At 60.9% G+C, this 26647-nt stretch overlaps 1 protein-coding gene across 13 annotated transcripts; it reads right to left on the bottom strand.

Moving 5' to 3' along the window:
* Positions 1–592: 592 nt before the first annotated feature.
* SREBF1 (sterol regulatory element binding transcription factor 1) lies at positions 593–23627 on the bottom strand. Of its 13 annotated transcripts, none has more exons than XM_044921424.1 (20): positions 23353–23627; positions 10081–10179; positions 8185–8622; positions 7599–7786; positions 7372–7509; positions 7074–7295; positions 6405–6519; positions 5955–6169; positions 5512–5713; positions 5210–5388; positions 4686–4947; positions 4447–4613; positions 4076–4244; positions 3416–3524; positions 3046–3155; positions 2813–2945; positions 2476–2641; positions 1882–2082; positions 1675–1792; positions 593–1379 (listed from the first exon to the last, which is right to left on the bottom strand). In XM_044921424.1, exons 1-20 carry the CDS (start codon positions 23441–23443, stop codon positions 1150–1152), a joined length of 3552 nt encoding a protein of 1183 aa, XP_044777359.1. In that variant the 5' UTR covers positions 23444–23627; the 3' UTR covers positions 593–1149. The 13 variants fall into 13 exon arrangements, with proteins under 13 accessions (XP_044777359.1, XP_044777362.1, XP_044777361.1 ...); XM_044921427.1 differs by lacking the exon at positions 10081–10179 and adding an exon at positions 5803–5846 and having other exon boundaries at positions 5960–6169; XM_044921426.1 differs by lacking the exon at positions 10081–10179.
* Between the last annotated feature and the right edge of the window lie 3020 nt (positions 23628–26647).

Below are 26647 nucleotides of genomic sequence, written 5' to 3'. Positions count from 1 at the left end.
CAAGGGTTCTAGTCCGTACCGTAAGGGCAGGAACAGGAGACAAGCCCCTGCTGCGTAGACAACCCCCCAGCCACCCCACACCCCATGCGGCCTCAGGGTCTCAGGTTATGATGGGGGCTGGAGACTTCCCCAAGCTTGGGAGAGGGAGAACCCGCGAAGGGGTGGGGGAAGGGAGACGAACGGCCCAAACAGCGTTACCAGGCTGTAGCTCCTATCACAACAGATCCTTAAGGACACGGGGGTCACCCTCTCATGTCACCCTGGGAACTGATAGGGGTAGAAGCAGAGAGGTGGGAAGGGACAGCTGAGACCACAACAGCCCTTAAGGATTAGGGTTGATAACAGCCCAACCGTGTGGCATGGAAATTGGTGGAATCCAGGTCACCTGGAGGTCACAGCGACAGGCCTCCCACAGCGACAGGCCTCCCACATCGAAGGGGACATTTTGGTCTCTTAGGACCGATGGGAGCGGGAAACCTCTGGGTGCTGGGGTGGGAGGAGAGGGGGAGGCTCAAAGGACCCCCTCCAGTCGGCTGGTCTATCAGCTAAAGTACACACCCTCCTCCCCAAAGGAACAACACCCAGATTATAAATAATTTCATCTTTTATTCTCTGTACAAAACTTCTCAACCTATGAAAATAAAGTCTGCAAAAGGCAAAGTAACACTTGAGCCTCAGAGGCCAGGAGGCTGGTGCGCCCTCATCTACAGTATGTACAAGTCTCTCCAGAAGGGAGAGAGGCGCCTCGGAGTAGGACCCCCTTGCTGGCTGGGAAAGCCAAGTAGGCCCCCCTCAGCTCAGTGAAATGTACCCCTCTGTGAGACGGGAGAGGGCAAAGCCACTGGGTACCTGCAGAGCAAGGTCCCGTCGGCCGGCCCGGCCCCTGCAATCCCCCGACCGGCCACCAGAGGTCAGCACATGCTGGCCGCCGCTCGTCGGGTTGGGGCGCAGTGGGGGGCGGGGCGGCTAGGGTCGCGCCCCCTCCGGCCTCCCAGGTCGAGGCAGCAAAAGCCCCTGAGTGCCTCCCATCCCCCCAGGAGACAGGGCAGTACGTGGGCGGACCGTGGACACTTCGGGGCCCCAGCGTTGCCTTCGGCCGTCGAGGCTCCGGCCCTGCACACAGGCCCCGCGGGGGCCGCCGACGGGGACCTAGCTGGAGGTGACGGTGGTCCCGCCGCCCAGGCGCATGAGCATCTGCTGGCAGTCGTGCAGCAGGCGGCGGTCGCCGAGCTTCTCGAGCGTGCGCGCCGCCTCGGCCAGCATGCCCACGCGCTGCCCCGGCGCCGACAGGAAGCCGGGCGGCAAGTAGCAGGAGGCCAGCAGCAGGGCCTCGGCGTGCTCCCGCCGCGTGGGGCGCGGCTCCAGCTCCGCCGCCGCGCCTGCGCACACCGCAGGGGCGTCAGGGGCGGGGCTCCGGGCCTGGCCCCGCCCCGCCGGCCCCGCCCCTCTCGGGCGCACCCGTGGAGCCTCAGACCCCTCCCCTCGGCACAGTCTCCTTTCCCTGCAGGGGACAGTGGCCCGCAGCGGATTTCTCAGGTGGGATATCGCCCTCTGGCAACCGCCACGAAGTCCCTCGGTCTCTGCCCCTTCCACAGCGGCGCTCGGCATCCATCACCCCCCGTCTGGGCCTTCCCGCCCCGGCGGGGCCCGAGCCCGCCCCGACCAGGGCAGCGCCCCGCTCACCTTTGCCACAGGGACCTGCCCTCCTCCGCAGACTGCGGTCCAGGAGCTGGTGTGTCCGCGTGGGGCTGGCCCCCGCCATCAGCCGGGCCGTGGCCTCGTGCAGGAACACCTGGGCAGGAGGGGGCCCGCAGAGTCGGGGTTCGGGCCGGGCCCCCACTCTCCCCGCACCTGCTGGGGAAGGGCCCCGCGGGCACTCACCCTCCGCATGGCGGGCCGGAAGCTCTGCGCCAGCCGCCTCAGGCCGCTCAGGTCCCGCTGGAAGCCGCGCAGTTCGAGGGCGGAGGCCTGGGCCCCAGCGCCAGGGCCCAGCGAGGCCTGGGGGGCCGCAGGCAGCTGCTGCCGCCGCCACAGGCTAGTTCGCGCCACCAGGAGCAAGTCACACAGGAGCAGCTGCATGGCCTGGGGGGAGGGGGGGGGGGCAGGGCAGGGCAGGGGTCACGGGGGGGCTCCGGCCGCGGGAGGGAACGGCTGGGGGCCCGCGGTGCCAGGGGCCGGCTCCGGGCTGCACTGCGGAGGCACTGCACCCGCGTCACTCACGTGCAATGCAACAGCAATGCACCGCGGGGCCGCCCGCCTCTCCAGGCCCCCACGCCTGCCGCCTGCCGTGGGCGCGGCCTCCCAGGAGGGCTCCGCCAGCCCCCTCACCCCGCCTCTCCTCCTGGGGCTGGGGAGACTGGGGCCTTAGCGAGTGCGCCCCCCATCCGGTACTGCGGCGCAGGGGGGAAGGTCCAGGGACGGAAAGGGTGGTGACACCCCCCCAAGACCGGCCAGGCCCCCGGCAGCACCCCTCACCTTGTCGATGGAGCTGCCAGCTGGGGTGCTGGCCAGGCTGTCCTGCAGGTACCCACTGGCCTTCTCACAGATGGCCAGGCTGGCCGGGCCAGACTCTGCCTTCCCGCGGCCCAGCACGGCCCGGGCAGCCTTGAAGGAGTGCAGGGCCGCCCTGGGCAGGGGTCTCCTGTTGGGGCCAGGGCAGAGGACTGATGGTCAGACCGGGCGCAGACCCACACTGAGCTCCCCGCTGCCCCGCTTCTGGCTTCCTGCGACCCTGACCGCACAGAACCAAGGCCCGGGGTGGGGGGGTGCAGCACCGCGCTGGGGGGGCCCGGAGAACCTGGCGGATACTCACTCCGACTCCTGCAGGGCACGGGGCAAGTGCTCCACCAGCGGGTACAGCCGCTCAGCCGCCTCCTCATCACGCCGCAGCCAGTGGGTCACCACGGCCGTCAGGGAGGCCCACCACTTGGCCACGGGGTCTGTGCCTGCAGGGAGCACGGGGTGGGGAGGGGGGCTCCCTGAAGCTCAGCCACACTGCAGCTGAGGCGGAGCCAGGGGTCCCAGGGCGCGGGGCTGGGGGCTCACCGGCGGCGGTGGCCACGCTGGAGCTGATGGAGAAGCTGCAGGCGGGAGCCCCGGCGGCATCAGAACAGCTGTTGAGCAGCTGCAGGTACCCCAGGGCGTCCGAGAACTCCCTGTGGCAGAAGAGAGACCTCGCTGTCAGGACAGGCCCAGGCCCTCCTCCCGGTGCACCAGAGCCCAGCCTGACCTCCCAGCTCGCTTCCTGGCGAGCTGCTAGGGAGACAGACCCAGGGAGGAACTGAGATGCGCCCGAGGCCGCATGGCAGGTGGACAGGAGCCCGCTCTGGCCACCCATCCACGGCCCTGGACACAGCACTCCCAGACTTACTGTGGAGGGTGCTTGCCTGGGGGAGGGGGGCGCAGGGCCACTCACCTGTCCCCATCAGCCGATCCAGGGCTGGGACTGGGCTGAGCCACACAATTCAGTGCTCGCTCCAAGAGATGTTCGCGGAATAGCTGAGTCACCTGGGCCAAGGGGTCCACTGTGGGGAGGAGCGGGTGAGCGGGGTGGCAGGAAGGGCCCCACGCCTCCTCCCCACATTCACCTCTCCACACCAACGGCTCTCTCCTGGGCACACGGGTGGGATAGATAAATACCCCAGGCTGCCCTTGGATAGGATAACCTACCCCGGACAGTGTAATCTGCTTACTAACACACGTCTACCAGCTCTGTCTCTTCCATCTGATCTCCTTAGTCAACACTGGTCTCGCCTGGGATCACCTCCCAAATCAACCACCTGCCCCCAAATTCCTCTTTGTTTCTGAAGAGCCCCAACCGAGACAGACCCAGCTTCCTGCTCCTGCAGCCTCAGCAACAACAGACAGACCGGGGTGGGCAGGGACAAGCAGAGAGGCAGGGACATGCGGAAAGGCAGGGACATGCGGAGAGGCAGGGACAAGCAGAGAGGCAGGGACAAGCAGAGAGGCAGGGACATGCGGAGAGGCAGGGACAAGCGGAGATGCGGGACAGGAAGGGGAATGGGCCACAAAGGACGTCGGGCAGCAGGGGATGGGCACAGCGCTGAGAGTGCACCTGGGTTGCCGGCCAAACTGTACAGGCTTTCCCTCGGGGCGCTGCTCACGGCCCAGTCCCCATCCACGAAGAAACGGTGGCCCACCGGGTGGCACAGCCAGTGCATGGCAAGAGGCACCGAGCCGCTGTGTGCCAGGCAGGCCTGGCGGGCGCTACTCAGGAAGAAGCGCTGTGGGGGAGGGGAGCGGGGCTGTCACACTGGACCCAGACAGGGGCTCAAACCCAACCCTAGGTCTGAGACGGGCCTGGACTCCCCCCGCCCCCCGTAACCAGCTGCCTCCTCCTGTGAGCCCCGTGCCCAGGGAGCCACCGGAAAGAGCTGCAGAGACAAGCCCCCCAGCCCTGTCCCCATCGGCCCAGCACCCACTCACTGTCAGAAAATGCAAGGCCCGCGGGAGACTGGTCTTAACCCTCAGCGCGGCGGCCACATAGATCTCGGCCAGCATGGCCACGGACACGGCGTCCCCCGCACATTCCGCCAGGTTCAGGGCGCTCAGTGCCAGATTGGCAGCGGCAAGGTGCCCTCCCGTGTACTTCCCTGGAAAACGGGCAGGATGTGAGGCAGGGGGGCGGCGGGAGCCCCTCGGGCCCGGCCCCTCACCCCACATACCCATGGTGTGCAGCTGGTGCAGCTTGTGGTAGACGAACGCGGCATCCCGGGCGCTGGTGCGGGCGTCTGCCCGCAGGGCGCAGTCCCTCTGCAGGCCCCCTGCCCGGCCTGCCAGCCAGCGGCCCACCCAGAGACGCTGCAGCAGGTGGCGGATGAGGTTCCAGAGCAGGCTGCAGGCCAGGTCCAGGTGGGAGGTGGGCAGTGGGCGGCCCAGGGCCCGCAGGGCCAGCCACAGCTGCTGGGCAGCTTGGGCAAAGTCCCCCTGCGGATGAGGGTTTTCCAGGTGAGAAGAGGTGGATCAGAGCATGTGAGCGCACGATACCCCTCCTGCTCTGAAGGTCCTTCCACCTTGGGCCCCCGCCCATGACGCTGGTGTCCCCTTCCCGCCCCTCTGCCCACCCCCGGCAGTGCGAGTCTGAGGGGACGACAGGGCAGGGCAGGGCCCCCCAGCACCTTCCCAGGTGCCGCCCAGGTCCTGGCCCTGCCCCATCCCCCGAGCCCACCCCCGGGATCCGGCCCCTTACCCGGGCCAGGTCCAGGTCAGCCTGCTTGCGATGTCTCCAGAAGTGCACGGCGGGGCCCGAGTGGGGCCGCGTGACCGGCTCTCCGTAGACAAAAAGAAGCGCCAAGCAGGCCAGCACCAGCAGCCCGTTGGGCAGCCACACCAGTGGGGTCAGCAGCCACGGGGCCCAGCCAGGGCCGTCTGGGGGCAGACAGAGGGGCTGGGACCACAGCGCCCCGGAAATCCAGAGTCCCAGCTACACGCCCCAAGCTCCCCACCCCCGCCCCTCCGTCCCAAGGATACCCACGCTGGGGCCTGTCCTACCTCTGCCCTCGGTGCCCAGCACGCTGCGGCCAGGACGGTGGTAGGTGCTGCCGGCATCCGAGGGGCTGGGAAGGGCCCGGCTGCCCAGCAGGGAGGCCAAGGGGTTGCAGGAGAGGCAGAGGAAGACGAGCGTGCACAGGACCAGGCGGGAGCGGTCCAGCATGCCCCGGCTGCGGGGGGACAGCAGCTGCTCGGGCTTCACCTGGCAGGGGTGGGCAGGTCGGCGAGGGCAGAGCGGGAGTGGCCCCGGGGGGATGCGACAGGGAAGGAGGGATCGGCCCTCCACGCCGCCTTACTGTGGGACCCCACGTGGCTACAGGCCTCCGTTTCTCTATCAAATGGGAGGTGGGCTGTTAGGGGCCTCTTCCTGACCGAGTCCTGGGGCTCAGATATCGAAGGGAGATGGTCGGGGGTGGGGGCTGGGGAACAGGGCCGGGCCCAACCTGGCTGTCCTCAAAGACCGGGCTGTCGGGCTCCGAGTCACTGCCGCTGCCACCACTAGCCCTGCCTCCAAGGGACAAGGGGCTGCTCTGGGACGGCGAACCGGCGTCCGACGGGGGCGGGCTCAGTGTGTCCACCAGCTCAGGCTTCGTGCCCTCCATGGGCACGTCTGTGTTCCCTCCGCTGCCGCAGGCTGAGACCAGGTCCTTCAGAGACTCTGGAGGCCGGAAAGGAGCAGGGCCGGGGGTGAAGGCTAGATACCCCACCCACAATCAGCTTAGGGCCCCTTGAGAGGGGCGCACGGGAGTTGGTCTAGCTCTTGAGGGCCAAGTTGGGACCAGAGGAGGGGCTAAGGGCCCTTGTAGGGTTAGGGCTTAAGGGGCAGGTGCGGGAGCTGGGGGGTGGGGCAGTGCAGAGTCAGGGGCGGGGGCGGGGGGAGCGCCAGGACTCACTGCTTTTGTGGGCAGCAGTGCGGAGGCTCAGGTTCTCCTGCTTGAGCTTCTGGTTGCTCTGTTGTAGGAAGCGGATGTAATCGATGGCTTTTCGCAAGACGGCAGACTTATTCAGCTGCAGGGGGTGGGAGGGAGATGGCACAAGGGGCCGGTCAGGCCTGGCCAGTGGGCACCTAAGCAAAGGGCGGGGGCTGGGGGGCGCTACTTCACAGCACGGCTGCCTCAGGACCGTTGCACTTGCTGTTCTCTCTACGTGGAACGTTCTTCCCCTGGTAGAACCTATCTCCCAGGCTGGGCACGAGGATTCATACCCCAAAGGCATCCAACAGTGTCCAGCTACCTCCCTCCCCTCCTTCAGGTCTTTGCTGCTGTCATGTCACCTTGGTGAGGTGCTTCGGACGTGTAGCCTCTTCGTCCTTCTCCCTGTGTTGTCTTCCTCCATGGCACTTATCCCCAGCTGGCGACTCTAACACTTCCTTCTTTATCCTGTGTATTGTCATCCCCTGTCCCCCACTAGAACGTTCAGTCTCCAGACAGCAGGATGTTTGTCTGTCTGTTCCCTGTAGAGTCCCCAGGGCCCAGGCTCAGTCCCAAGCCTTCTGGGTCTTCCGGTCCCCTGCTTCCCCGGGGTCACCCCCAGAGTGTGCCTCTGAACGTCATTGCCCGCACCTTCGCCTCAGTGCCCACCACCAGGTCCTTGAGCTCGACGATTTTGTCGTTGATGGAGGAACGGTAGCGTTTTTCAATGGCGTTGTGGGCCGTGCGCTTTTCCCCGCGGCTCTGCGCCGAGCCCAGGGCCTTGCCACCAGCTGCCAGCCGGTTGATGGGCAGCTTCTCGGCGTCCACGACCAGCGGCACCGTCGCCAGGATGGTTCCTCCACTCACCAGGGTCTGAGGGGCCAGGCGCAGGTTACCGGCCGGGCTTGCCCGCGCGCAGAGCCCCGGCCTTCGGCCCCACGCCACCCACCTGCAAGGGCGCCGTCTGTACGGCTGCGCCAGGGGCCAGCGAGCCGATACCCGCCGCCTTCACGGTGGCTGCCATGTCTGTTTTCATGGTTGTCAGGAGCAGAGAGTCTGCCTTGATGAAGTGGGGCTGCAGCAGGACCTGGGGGTGGGGGAGGGCGGTCTCAGCCAAGAGAGGGGAGTCTGGACCGGGACCTGCCACCTCCCCGACACCTGGCCAGACCTCCTCACCGGGACCTGCTGGATCTGCGAGGTCACCGTGGTTGTTCCGGGCGCTGCTGTGGGGTTGGCCGTGGCCGTCAACAGCTGCTGGGGGGCCGCGCTCTGGACCTGGGTGTGCAAGGAGACGGGCGGGACCCCTGGCAGGGAAGCCAGTGGCAGGCCAGGCAGCGGCTGCGGGGTGCTCCCTGGAGGGGTCCCTGCAGAGATAAAGGCTGGGGCTGCAGGTACAGGCCACCCTCACCCACTTTCAACCCACCCCTCGGGGCCCTATCACCCTATGACCTGGGATGGGTCATTAGCCCTCACGGCTTTGGGTTCCAGGGTGGCCAACCCCTGCCGGGAGTTCTGATGCAGATATGCTAGCTTTCCAGCCACGCATTCGTCCCTGGAAGGGCAGCCCTGATGTCGCCACCGGGGCAGAGTGGGAGGCAGGGCTTCACCCGGCACCAACACCCAAGTCCTGTTAGGAACAGGGGCGCCCGGGGCAGTGCAGCAGAGGCCCCCCATGTCTAAAGCCTGCAAACTCCTCCACTGAGGCCACGGTAGACCCTCCTCTCTGTGCTCCTGTTGTCCCCTAGCCCCACACCCCCCTTACCTGTGGAGAAGCCTCCCGTGGGGCTGGGGTAGCCCAACACAGGGGCAGAGCTGAACTGTGGCGGGGCCGGGGCCAGGAAGCTCTGGGGCAGGAGGGACCCCGGCAGGGGCTGTGGGGTTGGGGCCCGCAGGATGGTCAGCGGCAGGGGTTCCTCCTTGATACCAGGCCCGGGGGAGAAGGCCGGCCCAGGGGGGTACATCTTCAGGGAGGTGGGCGCAGGCTGGGGAGGGGACAAGGGTGGAGGTGTCGCCTTGGGTCCCCCCAGGAAGCCTTCGAGTGAGGAGCTCATTGTGGCATGAGGTGGGGACAAGCTGCCCGGGGAGCTGGCATCAGGACTCGCAGGGTCTGTGCCCCCTGCCCCGCCGCTGCCACCGGCATAGGGTGGGTCAAACAGGCCCGGGAAGTCGCTGTCTTGGTTGTTGATGAGCTGCAGCATGTCTGGGGAACAGAGAAGAGGCTGGGTCAGTGACCGGAGGGCGGGGGCTGGCCCCTGTACAGGGCATCACACACTTCATGCCTCGGGTCCACACAGCTGTATGTGTGGGGCAAGATGCAGAAACAAAGCGACCCGCATGAGCCTGGGCTCCCAGACACACAGCCGTTTCTTGGGCACCTGTGACATCTGGAGCAATGCCTGGTACTTCTCACGTACCCAGCAGCCCGTACAACGGCTGGGCAAGGTCAGTGGCCCACACCTATGCTCAGGCAGAACTGGGGTTTGGGCCCCAAACGGCTGACTTCAGAGCTGCCAACCCCGACCCACTCCTCCGCGGCAGAGACCGAGGCTTGGGGCTGACCCAGCTGCCGGCCATGTGTGTGCCAACCAGTGTGTCCCTGCGTGTTCTGGGCACTAGCCCAGACCATGCCTGCAGCCAAGCAGCCTCGGGACCAGGCCATTCAGGGCTTCAGTTTCCCCTCTATAAAGGCAGTGCTGGCTGTCCTGACTCCCTCCTCCTCGTACAGACTGGGACACACTCCCTGCCACCGCTCCAGCCTCTCCCCCAGCTGGCGGGTCACCAGCTGCCTGGCTGTTGCCCTGGGGCCCTCTAACCCATAGGGACAGTCACCCACTGGGTTAAAGTGCTCTGCAAGATCCCCAGCCTGAGCTCCTGGCCCTGCCCACCTGCCCACCTGCCCACTGGACGTGTGGCCTGGGCCAACAGCCTCCTCTCACTGGGCCTCAGTTTCCTCATCTGCACAACAAAAAAGGATGAAGCCCTACGTGGCAGGGCTGCTCCGAGGCTTGGCGGGGCAGGAAGCTGGCGCCCAGCGGGCCTCACCGTTACCTGCCTCCTGCCAGGTGCCCGGGCAGGGCAGTTCCTGCAGGAGGGGACCTCCCTCTGGCCTCCAACAGCCCGAGATGGGGGTGCCAGACTCCGGCCCCCTGGGCCCTCCCCATGGGAAACACCTCGTGGGCAATCGGGGCTGGTGCAGGCCCTAAAGGCTTACAGTACTTTCCCTGGCAGGGCCCCCCATCCCTCATCCCCGCCCTCATGAGCCCCTCTGACAGATGGGGAAACTGAGGCCCTTAAAGAAAACCTGAGTGAATCCAGGACTGGGGTCCCGGATTTGGCTCCAGGGAGGGGAGACAACTGGCCTCCTCCCCGCTTCTTCCCTTGCTGCCCCAGAGGGGGGCGGAGGACGCGGGAAAGCCACCCTCTCACTCCAAACGCCGGGGTAGGGGTAACTACTGCGGGTGGGGGTGGCCCACCAACTCCAGTGGGCGCCGGGAGCCGGCACGCCGCCCCCTCGGGAACCCGCTCTTCCCGCTGGGGGGCTGGGAGTTCCACGGCCACTGCACACACACGCCCCCCTCTGAGGAAACCGGGGATGGTGACCCCGCAGCGGAGTGGAGGCTCCGTGATAAAGGGGTGGGGGGGATCCTCCAAAAAATACCTTCGAACGTGCAATCCATGGCTCCGCGGCCCGCGCCCGCCGCCCCTTCGGGGCGTCCCGGCCGGGGGCCTGCCGGTCTCCGCGCGGCGCCGACTTCACCTGTCAGGCCTCGGACGCGCTATAAAGCCCGCGGAGCGCCCCGCCCCCCGCCCCGCCCCGCCCTCCGGCCCCGCCCCCGCCCCGCCCCCCGGGGCCGCGGGCCGGGCATGGGGTGAGCGCGCGCGGCCAATCAGCGGCCGCGCCGCTGCCTCACTAGGGCCCCGCCTCTGCCCCCGCCCCACCCCCGACGGCGGCTCGGGCTCGGGTTTCACCCCGCGGCGCTGAATGGGGCCGGGGTTACTCGCGGGCGCGGGCCCTTAACCCACTCGGCGCCGACATCCGCCGGGGTTACTGGCGGTCACCGGTCCCCCTACGCCCCTAGCTCCAACCACCTCCGTCAGCACCTCGGAGAAGTGCGGCGGAGTGGTCGCGGGGCCGGGATGACCCCGGCAGGGATGACCCAACACCCTTTCCAAACGCTAGCACTCTGTGCGGGACCCCACCTTTAGGCCTCAGTTTACTTCTCTAGACAATGGGATAATCACATCTCCCTGGCCTTGAGAAAGGGAAAAGTGAAGGAGAAAATGGGTGCGGCGCTCAGTACCACGAAGCGCTGAATTAAGGCCAAGGGCTGCCTGGCAGTGGGGGCGGGGACCTCCCCTTCCTGGGGCAGCCCCAGCATGGGGCCACCCCCCACGACATGGATGCCTAATAATAGGTCACTGCCGGGAAACTGAGGCCCAGAGTGAGGAAGGAAGACCCTTACTCCAAAGTACACATACACATAATACTTGAACCTGATTCCTCTGTCTCTGCACAGATGTCCTTTTGCAGAGAGACCTGGGTCTGGGATGCAGGGAAGGGGGTCAGCAAAGTCTGCCCTGGCTCCCAGGTCAAGTCTGACTCACTTGTTCACTGTAGGGTCCGGGGAGGCCAAGAGACAACCCAATCCCTGGGACACAAGGTGAGGAAGGCAGCGGTGTGACAGGGTGACAGGCTCTGGGGTCTTTTGAGGAGGTACCTAGGACTGCCTCCCCTTCTGAGGAAGGTCAAATTTCAACACACATACAGATGAACAAAGCATGGCCAGCTGCCCAGGTTGTCAGCTTGAGCTTTTGTGGCCAAACAGACCACCAGCAAGTCCTACCCCAGCCTTCAACCTGCCCCTCCTCTGGCTCCCAGTCTCCTGTGACCTGGGTGGGGGGCTGAATCCTGGGCAGGCAGGCATGGCAACTGAGCAGCGTGGGCCAGGAGGGACTCCAGCCCCAATCTCTCTCCCTCTCCACCAGCCTAAACAAGGAAACACAGCCTCATCTCCCTCACACACATCCAGTTCCCAATCTTTCTAGAACTTTCCACGGCTTTGTAGGCGATGCCAAGGATAAAGAACTTCTCCTCTGGCACCTCCATCTCCCTCTCTCCTCAGCCTGTGCTCACACTCTCCCTCATCCCCCCAAAAACAAAACAATGCATTGCTGTTGGAAAGGCTCTGACCTCACCCGAGTAACTGAAGACAAGTTAGACACCGAGGCCTGAATTCCAGGCCCGAGTTTCAAAAGCAGACCCTGGTGGCTCTGTTCTTCCTTACCGTGTTCCCCAGTTGTGGAGCCCTGAATGTGGCAGGACAGACAAGCAGGGACTGGCCTGAGACTTCTCAGACCAGGGCCAGAGGCAGCCCTGAGGGTGTCAAGCCCGCCCCCCACCCCCTTCCTGTCTCATCCTTGTCTTCCCTTCACCACATTTTCTCGCCTTGGTTTTCCATTCATCACATCTTTGGGCTCTGCCCCCATTCCATCCTGAGGAGGGAGGAGGGAGAATGGCCACTCAATGTCCCCCTGAGGGTAGCAGGAGTCTGGAAAGGCTTCTGAGAGGGGAGCTGGCCAAGCGGCAGAGGACACAGTCTAAGCTAAGATGCAGCGAGAAAGAGGGTCTGGGTGCCATGAGGCACCTGGTGGCATAGGAGGGGCCAGCCTTTCCGTAACCCCCCATCTCACTCTCTTCTGGAGCTGAATCTTCCTGCAGAAGCTGGGTGTCAGAGCTAAGACTGGGGTTAGAAATTCGAGATCAAAACCCACAGTGCACCTTTTCCCCCATACAGCCCAGGGGCCGACCTTCCCTCTGCGCCTCATTTGCCGTGTAATCCCAGGCAGATCACTCCCCTTCTCTGAGCCTCCACCCCTGGTCTCCAGAGGTAACAGCAGTGAGGTTCTAGAAGGGCAAGTGTGTCTACTACAGCATTATTTACGACGGCCAAATTATGGAAGCAGCCTAGGTTGTCCATCAACGATGAACAGATGAAAATGGGGTGTGTTGGGGCGCCTGGGTGGCTCAGTCGTTAAGCGTCTGCCTTCACCTCAGGTCATGATCCCAGCGTCCTGGGATCGAGCCCCACCTCGGACTCCCTGCCCAGCAGGAAGCCTGCTTCTCCTTCTCCCACTCCCCCTGCTTGTGTTCCCTCTCTCGCTGTGTCTCTCTCTGTCAAATAAATAAATAAAATCTTTTAAAAAAAGAAAAAAGAAAATGGGGTGTGTATACACACACACACACACACACACACACACACACACACACGCAATGGAATATTACTAAGCCATCAAAAAGTGAAGTCTTACCATTTGTAACAACATGGGTGGATCTAGACAGTATAATGCTAAGTGAAATAAGTCAGAGAAAGGCAAATGCCATATGATCTCACTCATATGTGGAATTAAAAAAAACAAAGAAAGAAAGAAAAAAGAGACAAACCAAAAAAACAGACTCTTAACTCTAGAGAATCAACGGATGGTGACCAGAGGGGAGGCGGGTGGGGGATGGGTGAAGTAGGTGACAGGGATTAAGAGCCGAGGGCTCTTATGAGCATGATGAGCACTGAGTAATGCAGAGAATTTTTTTTTAAGACTTTATTTATTTATTTTGACACAGAGAGAGAGACGAGAGGGAACACAAGCAGGGGGAGTGGGAGAGGGAGAAGCAGGCCTCCCGCTGAGCAGGGAGCCCGACGTGGGGCTCGATCCCAGGACCCCGGGATCATGACCTGAGCCGAAGGCAGACACTTAACGACTGAGCCACCCAGGTGCCCCTGTAATGTAGAGAATTGCTGAATCACTATGTTATACACCCGAAACTCATATAACACTGCATATGAACTAAAAAAAACTGAAAATAAAAAAATAATAAAAGAGCAAGTATATGGGGGCACCTGGGTGGCTCAGTAGCTTAAGCATCCAACTCTTGATTTCGGCTCCGGTCATGACCTCAGGGTCGTGAGATCTAGCCCAGCATCAGGCTCTGCGCTGGATGTGGAGCGTGCTTAAGATACTCTCTCTCCCTCTGCCCTCTGCCCCTGCCCCCGCCCCCCTGCTCGCACGCATGCTCTCAAAAAAAAAAAAAAAAAGCAAGTGTATGAAGCACCCAGCATTCAGCAAGATTGCTATAAAGGTTAGTCCCTCTGTAGCAAATGGAATGGTCTAGAACTATTAAGTCAGGTAGTGAGTTGGGCTCCTGGGTGGCTCAGTTGGTTAAGCAACTGCCTTCTGCTCAGGTCATGATCCTGGAGTCCCAGGATGGAGTCCCGCATCGGGCTCCTTGCTCAGCGGGGGGTCTGCTTCTCCCTTTGACCCTCCCCGCTCTCATGCTCTCTCTCTCTCAAATAAATAAATAAAATCTTAAAAAAAAGAAGGTCAGGTAGTGAGTTGCCCAATACTTGCAATGATCAAGCTGGAACTGGGGATTGCTTTATGGAGAGTAAATCGGGCTGGGACTGGGGTGGGGCAAGAGAGGTACCCACTCCCAGCCCTGGGAGCCAGGACAGTGGGCCCCAAAAGACTGGCCATGTCTCCCAACTCATGGATCATTCTCCAGAGAGCTGAGCGCTGGGCTTCCAGCATAGAGAGAGACTCAGAAGGCCCATAGGGGCTCCTGCCTGCCCTCCTTGAATACGGGGAATAGGAGGCATAGACTCTGGGCCTCACTGGGCCCACCTCACACCCCCTCCAATCTTTCATCTTCCCCACCTCCTCCCCAAGCCTGGATTCCTCCTTTTTCCTCTCCTTTCCATCCCTGCCCTGATCCTATCAGGGCCCAACAGGAAACCTGAGCACCCCGCTCCCTCCCTGGCTCTACCTTCAAACCTCCTTTGGAAGGCAGATGTGGGGTAGCCTTTTATTCTCTGGCCTGTTTATTCTGTGAGGCCATGATGGAAATCTTGGGAGGACCCAACGCCACGAACTGGCAGGAGCCCCGCTCTGATCATCACAGGAGCCTCTAGCCCATCCAACCTGTATGAGGCCTTGAACCCCAAACAAGCTCTGCTTGCATGCCTCTCGGGATAGGGAGCTCACCACCTCCTTCACATGGCCTGGTCCATGACGCCCAGATTTGTTTTTCTGACAATATCTACGCCTTTTCTCTTTTCTTCTTCTTCTTCTTCTTTTTTTTTTTTTTAAGATTTATCTATTTGAGAGAGAGAGAGAAAGCGTGAGGGGGAGGGGCAGAGGGAGACAGCGTCCTAAGCAGACTCTGCACGGAGCACAGTGCTGGACGCAGGGCTCCATCTCACGACCCTGAGATCATGACCTGAGCTGAAATCAAGAGTCAGGTGTTTAACCAACTGGACCATCCAGGCTCCCCTCTACTGCCTTTTCTTAAGTGTCCACTGTGTGTCCGGCCTGTGCCAGGCACTGGGGTACAGGGACACAGCACAAAGACCTTCCCTCCTGGAGCTTATGTTCTAGTGACTGACGGTCTGCACATACATGGAGGAAGGTGGGTGCACATGGTGATGGGCACCACGAAGAAACTGAGGCAGTAGAAAGAGAGTGTGAGGGGCCACTACAGATGAGATGATCAGCAAGTGTCTCTGAGGAGGCAACATCTGAGTGGAGGCCTGAATGAAACGAGGGAGTGGGCCAGGAGGGAGGAAGAATGCCCGGGGCAGAAGGAACAGCAAGTGCAAAGGCCCTGAGGTAGGAGCGAGCTTGGTGTGAGGATGATGAGACAGCAAGGAGCCCAGTGTGGTCGGAGCAGAAGGAGTGAAGGGGGGATAGAGGTCACGGAGGCAGCCAAGGAGCTGGGAATCCAACACAAGTTTGTCTTTCGTCTGAGCCAAGGACACCAATACTCCAGGAAATGGGCAGGAAAGGGGGTTTGCACACTGTCCGGTGCAATGCAAATCACAAAGGGTCACATGAGTGTGAAGAAGAGTGAAGGGTATAAAGCAGCACTGGCGCAGGAGAGGGCACGGGACGGGGCTTATGGGACCCCCAGAGCGTTCCACCCCTGCCCGCTTCATGACGGGCACAGGGCAGGGGTGGGGCGCTCCCTCGGCATCCCAGGGAGCCAGGGCTACACCCTGCCTGCCATTCATCCCTGCTGCTCCTACCAGTGCCTCCGCGATCCTCCTGAGGACTCAGGTCAGCAGGGTTGCATGTCCTCAGCTAGTCATGTATGCAACAGGGACAGACAGCCCTTTGTGCACCCAGGGCTGCTGGGGGTGCGAGCGTGTGCCGGCTTTTCCCGGAATGGGATGGGCCCACGGCAGGAGCCCCGGGTGTACCTGGGCATGGGCCCTCTAGATGGACAAGGAAACTAAGGCTCAGAGAGAGGCCATGTGTGTCCAGGGGCCCACCACTGCCAAGTAGAGAATCTGGGACTCAAACCCGGGTCCAGCAACCCCCGAGCCCACACTCATCAGCTCCAGCCTGGCTCTGCCCCAACCGGCTGGTGGCACTGGTCTCAGCTCAGGAGGTGTGTGCGGAGTGCAGGATCGGGAGAGGAGGCAGCACGAAGCTCAGTAAGGCTCAGCTCGGGCACTGCCCCTTCCTGGGGACCTTCCCGGCCGCCGTTAGCAGCCGGGCCTTGGAGGGGAGCCCCTCAAGGCAGGGCCGGAGCCTGAACCAGCGTGTGACCCCAGCATCGCTCAGCACAAGGAAGAGCCCAGAGGGGACCAGAGCCAGCCGGCCACCACCCCACTGCTGGTCTCCAGCCACGGGCTCTCCCCCAGGCTGTTCCCTCTGCCAGGAATGTCCTTCCCACTATCCTTTGTCTACCTAGCAAACTCATGTTCCTCTTTCAAAACTCGCTCTGATGTTACCTTCTCAGATTCTTCCCTCATCTGTGTCATCCCACACACTTAAGTCCCATTTACCCGGACCAAATGACCCTGGACATGACCTGTAAGAGGGCCATTAAACAAGATGCTGGTCAGCACCAACTCAGACATCTTGTCCTAGGTGTGGGCTCGGGGCACATACTTATTCTGGAAGCTGAAAACCAACCCAAAGGCCTGAGACAGTGGCAATCTGGGAGCAGTGCCCTACTGCTGAGCAACTGTTTCCAGTCTAAATAGCAGTGCTGCACAATTCTTTATATAAATTATATCTATTTCCCCCTTTGGGGTTGTTTCCCTGCAGCCTGCTTTAAACCTGAAATGGATGTATGTGTTCAAAGGGAACATGCTGTTTTAGAGCTGCTGGGCTGCTCTCTGGAAAACAGAAACCCCTTTACAACCTCCCCTGCACTGTGTCCCATTTCCTCATTGCATCACCAGCACTGGGTTTTATCATTTTTGTTTACTTTTGGTTGCTTTGCTTAGCCCCGAGAGCTGTGTGACTGGAAGCTCGAAGGTGCTTTAATTTGTATTTCCAAGGCTGCCTGCGTTGAGGTGTTTTGTGCAGCCCAACTATCAACGATGACCAGAGGCTCAGAACCACCTGCTGTGCTCTGGCCCTCCTCCACCAGCTAGATTCTTCTGCCTGGGAAGCCTTCCCACGGCTTCTCACAGATCTCCAGCTCCTTCACCCCGCCTCAGCTACCACCAGGCCTGAGCCACACAGGCTGGGCAGCTGGGGGGCTATGGTGAGTGAGGTGTTTCAAGGCCTCTGTTCCTCATCTGTGCATTGGGTGAGGAGGTGACAAAGGCATTTCGAAGTTTCCTTCCAGCTCTACTCTCTTTGTCTTTTTTTTTTTTTTAAGATTTATTTATTCATTTATTTGCCAGAGAGACAGACAGAGAAGACGAATGCACAAGCAGGGGGATCGTCAGGCAGAGGCAGAGGGAGAAGCAGACTCCCCGCTGAGCAGGGAGCCCGATGCGGGGCTCGACCCCAGGACCCTGGGATCATGACCTGACCCAAAGGCAGACGCTTAACTGACTGAGCCACCCAGGCACCCATTTATTTATTTTTTATTTAAATTCAATTAATTAACAATATTATCCTTTTTTTGAAAGAAAGATTTTATTTATTTATTTGAGAGAGAGAGCTTGAGTGGGGGGAGGGGCAGCGGGAGAGGGAGAAGCGGACTCCCTGCTGAGCAGGGCGCCTGACACCGGACTCAACCCCAGGACCCTGCGATCATGACCTGAGCCGAAGGCAGATGCCTAAACCAACTGAGCCACCCAGGCATCCCATACACTATCTTTAATGGTAGCTAAGGACAGGGTGCTTGCTCCCCTAGGGGTCAGGCAGGGGGAGAGGTGAGGGGCTCCCCACTAACCTTGACCAGCTGCACCTTGTCCCCCAAGCAGAGACCCAGAATCAAATGGTGGTTGCTGAGAAATTGGAAACCATAGCCCATAGAAACTTCCAACATAGGCTCCTTGGATAATCTGCTAACATTTGTTAAGCTAAATATATTAGGTGCCAGGTCCTAGGTAAGTGCTCTAAATGATGAAAATTGGTTGAGGGCCTACTATGTGCTACTTAAGCCCTTGACCTAAATGAGCTCATCTGATGCCCAAAACTCCAAGAAGATGGTTCTATTATTATTCCTAGTACACTGATGAGAACCTGAGGCCACTTGGTTGAATCTGAAGACCCCTGGGCTCCAATGGGAACCCCAAAGCCCCAGGAGGGGTAGGCCTTGCATGTGACTGGGAGGGACAGGCTTGCTGGGAGATAGCTGGAGGGTCAGCTGGGGGAAGGGGGTGGGTTTGGGCAGGGTTCCAGGTCAGGGTGGGCTTTTCCAGGCCACCAACTCTTCCAGGTGGGATGGACTCCCAATCCCTGCTCCACCTCCCACCAAGTCCCAAACCCAGCAGGGGAACCACACATCTGGATCCAGCCTCAAACACCCCCCTTCCCGGGAGCCCCAAACCCGTTTCTAAGGCTCTCCCTCCTCCCCTCCGTGGAGCCGCATGGGACAGAGGTCTCACACGTATGCCACCCCTGTCGGGTCTTGGGATCAAAGGGCACACTCACAGGTCCTGTGGTTGGCAGAAGACAAAGCCAGAGATACTTCCTTCTGGCCTGTGCTGCCATTCCCACTGGAGCTGCACCTGCTGGTGGGGCCAAGTCCAGATCCCAGGCCTCTGCCTGGCGGTGACCCCTGCCTGGGGCTGACCAGGTCACTCAGGATGTTTGTGTCCAGTGAGGTGACCATCGGGCAGGAGGTAACTCCTAGACAACTCAACCCACTGCCAGCATGCTTTTCTCCATCCCCCAAAGAGACGGGTTCCACAAACCCTGCAGGTCTGGAATGCAGTGCTGAGACAAGGGAACAGCATCCTGGGGGCATTGGGGAGCCATGGTTGTTTGAGAACTCTGGAGTTATATGCCCGGAGCTGGGAGCTGAGAGGTAAGCAGTCCTGAGCTGTGTTTTCTCTTTTTGTTTGTTTTAATTTTTTTATTTTTGAGAGGCAGAGAGGCAGCGCGCATGCGTGCGGGAGTGGGGGTGGGGAGTGCAAGCAGAGGCCGAGGGAAAGGGAGAGAGAGAAAATCTTAAGCAGGCTCCACGGTGGGCCCCAAAGCAGGGCTCGATCTCACGACCCTGAGATCATGACCTGAGCCAGAACCAAGAGTCGGATGCTTAACCGACTGAGCCACCCAGGCATCCCTCGAGCTGTGTTTTTTGTTTTTTTTTTAAAGATTTTATTTATTTATTTGACAGAGAGAGAGCACAAGTAGGCAGAGTGGTAGACAGAGGGAGAAGGAGAAGCAGGCTCCCTGCTCAGCAGGGAGCCCGATGCGGGGCTTGATCCCAGGACCCTGGGATCATGACCTGAGCCGAAGGCAGACGCTTAACGACTGAGCCACCCAGGCGCCCCTCGAGCTGTGTTTTCTAAGAAGGGCCCAAGCTTGGTGGGACCGGGGAAAGGACCGGGCATGAGATACCACGGGGAGAGGCGTGGGGTGGGGGACTGGACTGGACCCAGAAAACAGCCTAGGAGCAGGCCCTCCTGTGGTTTGTCCAGGCACCTTGGGAGGGACCGCAGGGCCAGGGAGGAGTGAGGTCCAGGAAGGCTTCCCTGGCTTGAAGGACTCCCGGGGTAGGACAAAGAGGGAAGGTGGAGGCATCCAGGCAGAGGACAGACGAACTGTACCCCCAAAAGCTTCAGACAAACCAGAGCCCCCAGGACAACTCCTCGGTCGGGCGCAGCACCCCCCGGTAGGCAGGGAGGCCCCAGCTGGAATGCCAAGTCTACTTGCCCCTTCTGCACTTAAAAGCATGTGCAAGATCTGATCAATGAATCAGCAAAGAGGTGAAGCCTGCCCCGGGCTTACCAATAATCCCAAACATGGCACAGGACTGCTCTCCCATCCCCATCGCCCACAGCCGCCAGGGACCCCAAAGCACAGAGCGACTACGGGAGGCCCCGGGGGTGGGGAGACGATGCTCACCAGAGGTTACGGTGCACCGTAGCCCGGTCAATGCCTTCACCCACAGAGCTAAGGGCTCACGCAGGCAGCTCTACCCCAAAACCCGTTCACGTGACAGAGGGCTTGGCAAAAGCAGGCAGCAGGGCTGGGTGGGGCTCAAGGCCCTTGGCCAGCTCCCTGCTGACGGTCCTCAGTCTCCTGACTCAAAGGCCGAGCTCCAGGCTGGGAGGGGGAGGTGGCCGCTTGGCCTCTGATCCCTCTCTGACCTACTCTCAGGCCCCCAGCGGAGCCCCACGTGGAACAGCCTCCTGGGTTCCCTGTTCTTTTTTTGTTTTGTTTTTTTAAGATTTATTTATTTGAGAGAGAGAGCTCCAGTGGGGGGGACGGGCAGAGGGAAAGAGAGAGAAGCAGATTGGGGCTCCATCTCACGACCCTGAGATCACAACCTGAGCCGAAATCAAGAGTCAATGGTCAGGGGTGCCTGGGTGACTCAGTTGGTTAAGCGGCTGCCTTCGGCTCAGGTCATGATCCTGGAGTCCCAGGATTGAGTCCTGCATCGGGCTCCCTGCTCAGCAGGGCATCTGCTTCTCCCTCTGACCCTCCCGCCTCTAGTGCTCTCTCTCTCTCAAGTAAATAAATAAAATCTTAAAAAAAAAAAAAAAGTCAATGCTCAACTGACTGAGCCACTCAGGTACCACTGGTACCCAGGGCTCCCCATTCCATTGCTTCCTGTCCCTACCCCCACTCTTAGGAGCTCAGCAGTTAAGAGCATGGGCTCCAGAGGCCACAGCCTGAGTTTGAATCCTGACCCTGCCATGTTCTAGCTGTGTGACCTCAGGCAAGTCACTTAACCTCTCTGTGCGCCTCAAGGCACTCATCCGTAAGATGAAGATCTTAAGTCTACCCACTTAGGGTTGTCAGGAGGGCTCACTGGTCAGCTAGGAACCTGAGCTCAATTAGTGTTCCCTGTTTGTGTTGTGATCCTCTACCCCAGCTGCCAGGGGGAGCTTTCGACATACAACCCAAGCATAGCACTACCCTGCTCCCATCCCCCCAAAACTCCCCACTGCCTCCAGGACCCAGGCCCTCTACCCTTCCGGGCGCTCGAGGCCTACTTGGCCCACCTCTCAACCCTCTTTCCTCTCAGGGGACCTGGAGACCTTCGGGGCCTGCCCTTCCCACCCCCCACGTCACTCTCTCTAGACCTTGAATCTGCCTCGTTCCAAGGGCAGGGTAAGAGCCTCAAAAGTAGGCCTGGCCTCTGAGCGTCAAATTCCCCTCCCAGAGCCTCCGCCTATGGAACTAGAGAAGGATCCATCCAAGCAAAGATTGGCCTGGGGGTCCACTGCAGTACAGTTAATGAGAACAAAACAACGTGGATGTCCATCAGTGGGGGACTCGGTGGATAAACCAGGGAACTTGATTGTTGTCTGGCTGTTGACACGGAACAAAGCAGGTTACAATCTGCTGTGAGCCAATGGACCCTATTCTAATTTATAAAAGTATAGATTAGCAATTGCCTGGGGCTGGGTGTGGACCAGGGAGCAGTTGTAAGTTGGCAAGAGGGATCTTTAAGGTGGTGATGAAAATGTTCTAGAATCAACTGGTGATGGCCACACAACTTGGTCAGTGTAACAACTTATTGTACACTTGAAATGGGTAAATCTTATGGCAGGTAAATTATACCTCAATGGTGTTGTTTTTAAAAAGCAGATCACGAATATACAGCCATTGCAAGAAAAAAAAAAAAAACAGACACACACACGAAAACAATCCCCCACATAATTAACAGAGCTTATCTCTGCATGACCGGTTTAAGGAAGATTTTATTTTCTTCTTTTTGCTCACCTGCACCTTCTAATTTTTCTACAACGCAAAGAGATTTGTTGTGTAATTGGGGGGAAAACAGAAAGTTTGGATAAAAACCGAGAAATCTCCTGCTGTGGTGGGCAAACTTTATGCCCACCCCAGGAAGAGGCTCCAGTCGTCCCCCTTCTCTCCCAGATTAGAGCGGGAGCCTAATTGCCCCCACCTCCCAACAGCTGCAGGGGCCCGGTCTTTGGGCCTCGGGACATAATGCTTCTGTAAATGAGTCAGTGAGAAAGGTCTATGCCAGAGCCGTGGCCCTGATACAGCAGCCCTCAGTCCACTGTCCCAATTCCCCTAGGAAGGGAAGCATTTGTATCCCGAGTGGGAAACTGAGGCTCAGGTTGAGAGAGCTTGGGCAGGATGGCAAAGTGAGTGACTAGTGTCCAGATTCAAGTCCTGACCCCAAAGCCCAGGTCCTCACCACCTGGTCACCGAGCCTTTCAGGCTGCACTACTGGGCCCAGGGCTTGTGGAACTGTGAGTGGAGTCAGGCTCGGATCTCCCCAGGGTCTGGGCTTTGGGGTCCCTCACTCCAGCGCATAGTGATGGAGAAGGCTGCTTTGGAAAAGCCCCACAACCAGGGTCTCTCCTCCCGGGCCCTCCCCTTGCCTGGCCCATGGGGAAGGTGAGCTGATAAGGCCCCAGGCTAGCAGCCCCCTGGGCTAACACGCAAGGCTGCAGTAGGGAAGGAGCGAGTGGCTTAGATGTGTCTGTTTTGCCAACCCCAGGTGGCCACAGGCTCCATGGACACGTCTGTCCAGGTGGTGGGAGGTTTAAGTCCTGTGCTCTTGGCCTCGGGTTCCCCGTCGACCAAGTGCCACTTAGCCAGTGTTGCCGAAACTGCAGAGCAACCGTGGAGGGCCGTGGAGGGCCGTTTGCTGGGGGCTGTGGTTTGCCCTGTCTACACAATGGGGTACCTGCCGTCCCCAAACCCCTCCTCCGTCTAGCAAACAAGATGCTTTCAAAGATGTGTGTAAACCCGCGCCGCGGCTGCCTGGGCAAACATCCCTCCCCGTCGGTCCCGGGGCTGACCCTCAAGTCTCAGCCCAAAAGTCGGCTCAAAGAGGTCTCACCCCACCCCTGCTCCACCCCAACGCGCAACTAAACATCCGTTTGCGGGTTTTCTGGAGGATTTCCGTGCTCCTGAGAAAAGGGGGAGCCCAGGTCGGTCTGTGAAGCGCCCGTGCCGAGAACGCGGCTCGGTATGGAGTAGCTGCTCAATAAAGGTGTGCCCAAGCGATGCCCATCTAGGACTCGGAGAACCGGACGGGGGCGGGAGGGAAAGAGAGAGGGAGGAGGGACCAGAGGAAGCGCCGCGCGCACGCGCAGGAGCTCCGCGCCGAGCTGAACTCTCGGGCCGGAGGGAATGACCGTGAGTAACCCCGCGCTGACGTCAGGGCTGGGGCAGGGGCGGGGCCTCGGCGACGCCCAGGTCTCCAGGCTTGCGGCGGCCGCCACTGGGTTAAGAACTCACTGGCCGCGCCGCGCGGGGCCCCGGACGCCCAGAGGCGCACGTGCCCGGCCGGGAGCCTCCAGGGTACCCGGCGAGGCGCGGCCCGAGACGCCAGGGCGGGTGCAGGGAGGCTCGGCGCGGTCTGGACAACGGGGCCCACAGCGCACTGCCCAGAGGCGCGGGGAAGTCCCCGCGCACACAGCACGGAGCCGGTGCCCGCGCCCCGCGCCCCGCGCCCCGAGCCGGCCCGGGAGACAAAGGCGGGATGCCGCCGGCGAGCCATGCTCGCGCGGAGCCCGGCCGGCCCTTGACGTACCTTCGATGTCGGTCAGCAGGGCCGCGTCCAGCTCGCACGGCTCGGCCAGCGCCTGCTCCAAGGCCGCTTCGCTGAAGGGCGGCTCGTCCATGGCGCAGTCGCCTCCTCCGGGCGGCCCGCCGGGCCCGCCGCCGCGTACGGACCTTCGCAGGGAGCGCCGCGTCCGCCGGCCCCGGCCCGCTGTCGCCGCTGCGCGCGTTCGCGTCCCGTCCTGGCCCCGGTGGCGGCCCGGCGCCCGCGAAAAGTTCCTCGGAAACTGGGTTCCCCCGCTGTGGCTCTGCAGGGAGGGCGGGGCGGGGCGGGGGCGGGGCCCTATCGGGAGGCCCCGCCCTCCCGGGTAGACGGGGCCCCACCCCACCTGGAGAGAGCTGGGACCGGCTGCAGGGTCTAACTCGCCAGCCTACCCCCAACCGGCCCCTCCATCAGTGTGCCCTCCACTCATTCATTTTATCCAGCCTCTGGCACAGCAGCGTCTGGCCCACTGCTGCGGGAGCGCTCGGGCAGGCCATGAGCCTTCCCTGGGCCTCAGTTTCTCCCAACACCAAGCAAGGGGGCTGGGGGGAAGCTCCAGGACAGGGCCTGTCCCAGAGGTCTCTGGACTTGGGGCTGGAGGGGGGTGGAGTCTGGACAAACCTCACTTCCTAGATTTGGCTCTTTAGAACGAGACAGATCTGTCCAAGCGATAGCTCTGTGCTGTCGGGCCAACTCTGTCCTCAATTTCATCAGCTGTAAGTGGAGCTTGGTGATGCTTCTCCACAGGCTGGTTGGGATGTTAGTGATTGGGGGGGGGGGGGGCGCTGGGCCTGTGAGATCAGCCTGCTTCCCTCCCCCCCAGTTTCCTTAGATCAGATTGGTCTCCCGATAAGGGGGTAGCCCAAAGGGAGCCTGGAAGAGACTTGAATTTCCCTTCCCAATTTAATCTGGTTTCTTCCCAGATCCAGTTGTGGTGACCGTAGAGGGGTTTGGCAGCCAGTGGACCCAGTCCTCCCCCGGAAGTAGGCTGGCCTCAGTACCCAGGAAGACAGGAAGACCCAGAGTTCTAATTGCCCAAGCACACAGCTGCTTAGGAACGACAGGGTTGGGCCCCAGGGCTATCTGACTTCAACCTTGGTGCTCACCCTTGGGAGCAGGCAGGATGGCGGACACAAGGAAGAGGTGGGCTGTGCTTTAGACTTGAGCCAGGTTGCCCTGGATCATGACAGGCTGGGTCTGGGTCAGAGGAGGCAGCTTGGCTGGGAAAATGGCTGGAGACTGAACCCTGGGCCCTGTGGACTGGGGACAGAGCTAGGTGGCAGGGATGGGGTCCCACCGAGGTGCATAGAGATAAACTAGAACATTTGAGTATCTTGAAACTGGAAAGGCAGTGAGCTTCCTGTCTCTGGAATTATGCAAGCAGACAAAGGTACCCTTGGTGGAGGGCAGCCAAGAAGACCCATCAGAGGTCTAGACCCCCAGTCTCTCCTAGCCCCTGGCCTCAGTGAGTCATGCCATCCCAAATACTGTCTCGTTCAGACTCCAGATACAGCCTGTCTGGCCATGCCTTCTGAGGGAGTAAAATTACTGGTGCACTTTCAAAGGGGGGGGCCTTGGCCAGGAGAGGACTTGGGAGGCCCAAGTTCCAAGGGCTCGGCCTGTATGTGCAGCTCTCTTTGTTCGCCTCCTGGAAGTGGCCGCTGTGGACAATTACCCAGAACAGGAGCCATGGGGGTCTCCAAACCACATCTCCCCCCACCACCCAAGTGGCCCTGCTCTGGGATCCACCCAGGATGAACTTCTCCTGGGGAGCACAGAGGGATCTGGCTTCTCCTCAGCCATCTTTCATCCTGTCCCCCTACCCCAGACCCTATTGCCCAAGCAGGAGCCAAGCACCCAGGAGGCCTTGGGAGTCTGGTGACTTCCCTGAAAATCCTAACAGCCCTTCTCAGGGCGAGGAGTGGGGAGAGGAGTGGGTGCTGAGTAGAGCCTCTAAAGACCACATTTTCCAGAGTCAGGAATCTGGTCTGGTTTTTCACCCGTTTGCTGTGTGACCTGGAACCACTTACTTCCCTTTTCTGAGTCTCAGCTACTAGATTGGAAAATGAGAATAACCCTTCCCGCAGTCACTGTGCAGAGGCAGGTAAGGTGTGTTGGAGTCAACATCACAGCAGACCTGCCCCACTGTTCTTTAAAAATGAGTTTACCACATATGTAAAGAGCATGGTTCAATAAATATGCATGTCATAACTGCAGGAGTGAAGGGAAAGAGGGTCAGGCAAGGTCAACAGGAGCCCTGCCGCCCAGACTAGAAATGCCAATTGAAACTGAAGCCCGGCCATGAGGCATAGTTGGGGTGGGGGGTGCTTTAAATCTTTGCAACCAAAGGGACAAAACTTCGCTTTGCAGCATCAGATTACCAGGGCAATTCTCAACGTGAGAGTGGGGAAAGACGGGATGGGGGCGACAGTTCTTCAGGGAAACCTTTTCTTGGTGGTTCCTCCCCCTAAAGAGCCTGAGACCCCTAAACAAGCCCCCCAGGCCCCTCTTGGTTGGGGTGATCCGAACTCACACAAGGAGTGTGTGCCAGGGCACTGAGGGGCACAAGCCATGGTGGGGGGCCCCTCTGCCCCGGTGTGCCTAGTAGGGGGCAGGGGTCCCAGCCTGGCCAACCGTGACGCTGGCAGGCCGTGTCTGCCCGGGGAAACAACCTTTGAGCGCTTACCAGAATTAACCCATGTATTCCTCCCAACAGTCCCAGGGGGACTGGGCTGCTATTCCCATTTGACAGATGAGGACACCGAGACCCGGGGAGGTAAAGCGACTTGCCCACGACCTCACAGCTGTTGCCCCTGATTTCGTCACGGTGCAGGCTCCTCACCCAGGGCCTGGCAGCGGCCGGAGACCCAGGGGAGTTGGGGCGCCGAGCCAGACAAGTCCCGCCCCCGCGGGCCGCGGCGCAGCCAATGGGCGCCCGGCCCCGAGTGGGGTGACGCGGCGTCAGCGCGAAACTCCCGGGAGCCGGGCCCTGGGTCACATGCGCCGCGCCCGTTCGACCCGGGGGGTGGGGCGGGACCGCGGTGCGGACTGGCAGGGTCTGGACCCCTGGGACCAGCTGGGCCGGCTCTTCTCGGCCAGGCCTCCAGGCCAGACACCTGGCTGGGACCGCCGCCAGGTGTGCGTCCGGACACGGGGGCGGGGCTGACGTGGGACGGCCCCGCCCCCTGCCCAGGGCCCCTGTGGGCCCTTGGCTCTCGGGACAGGAGGCGCGCCCAGCTCCCAGAGGCGGGACTCCGCTCAGCTCACCCAACTGTGAAATAGG

Source organism: Neomonachus schauinslandi, chromosome 15, assembly GCF_002201575.2.
Source record: "Neomonachus schauinslandi chromosome 15, ASM220157v2, whole genome shotgun sequence".
NCBI classification, from domain to species: Eukaryota; Metazoa; Chordata; class Mammalia; order Carnivora; family Phocidae; genus Neomonachus; species Neomonachus schauinslandi.
Note: the sequence above shows the minus strand (reverse complement) of the source record. Positions and strands in the feature narration are given on the sequence as shown.

What these genes read in the sequence shown, in the direction of transcription:
- SREBF1 (XM_044921423.1), bottom strand. Translation starts at nt 23,443, where the DNA reads ATGGACGAGCCGCCCTTCAGCGAAGCGGCCTTGGAGCAGGCGCTGGCC. An exon ending in CCTGCTGACCGACATCGAAG is followed by an intron (nt 8,623 to 23,352) that starts GTACGTCAAGGG and finishes TCTGTTCCCCAG; the next exon opens with ACATGCTGCAGCTCATCAAC. An exon ending in CGGTCTTTGAGGACAGCCAG is followed by an intron (nt 5,714 to 5,954) that starts GTTGGGCCCGGC and finishes CACCCCTGCCAG; the next exon opens with GTGAAGCCCGAGCAGCTGCT.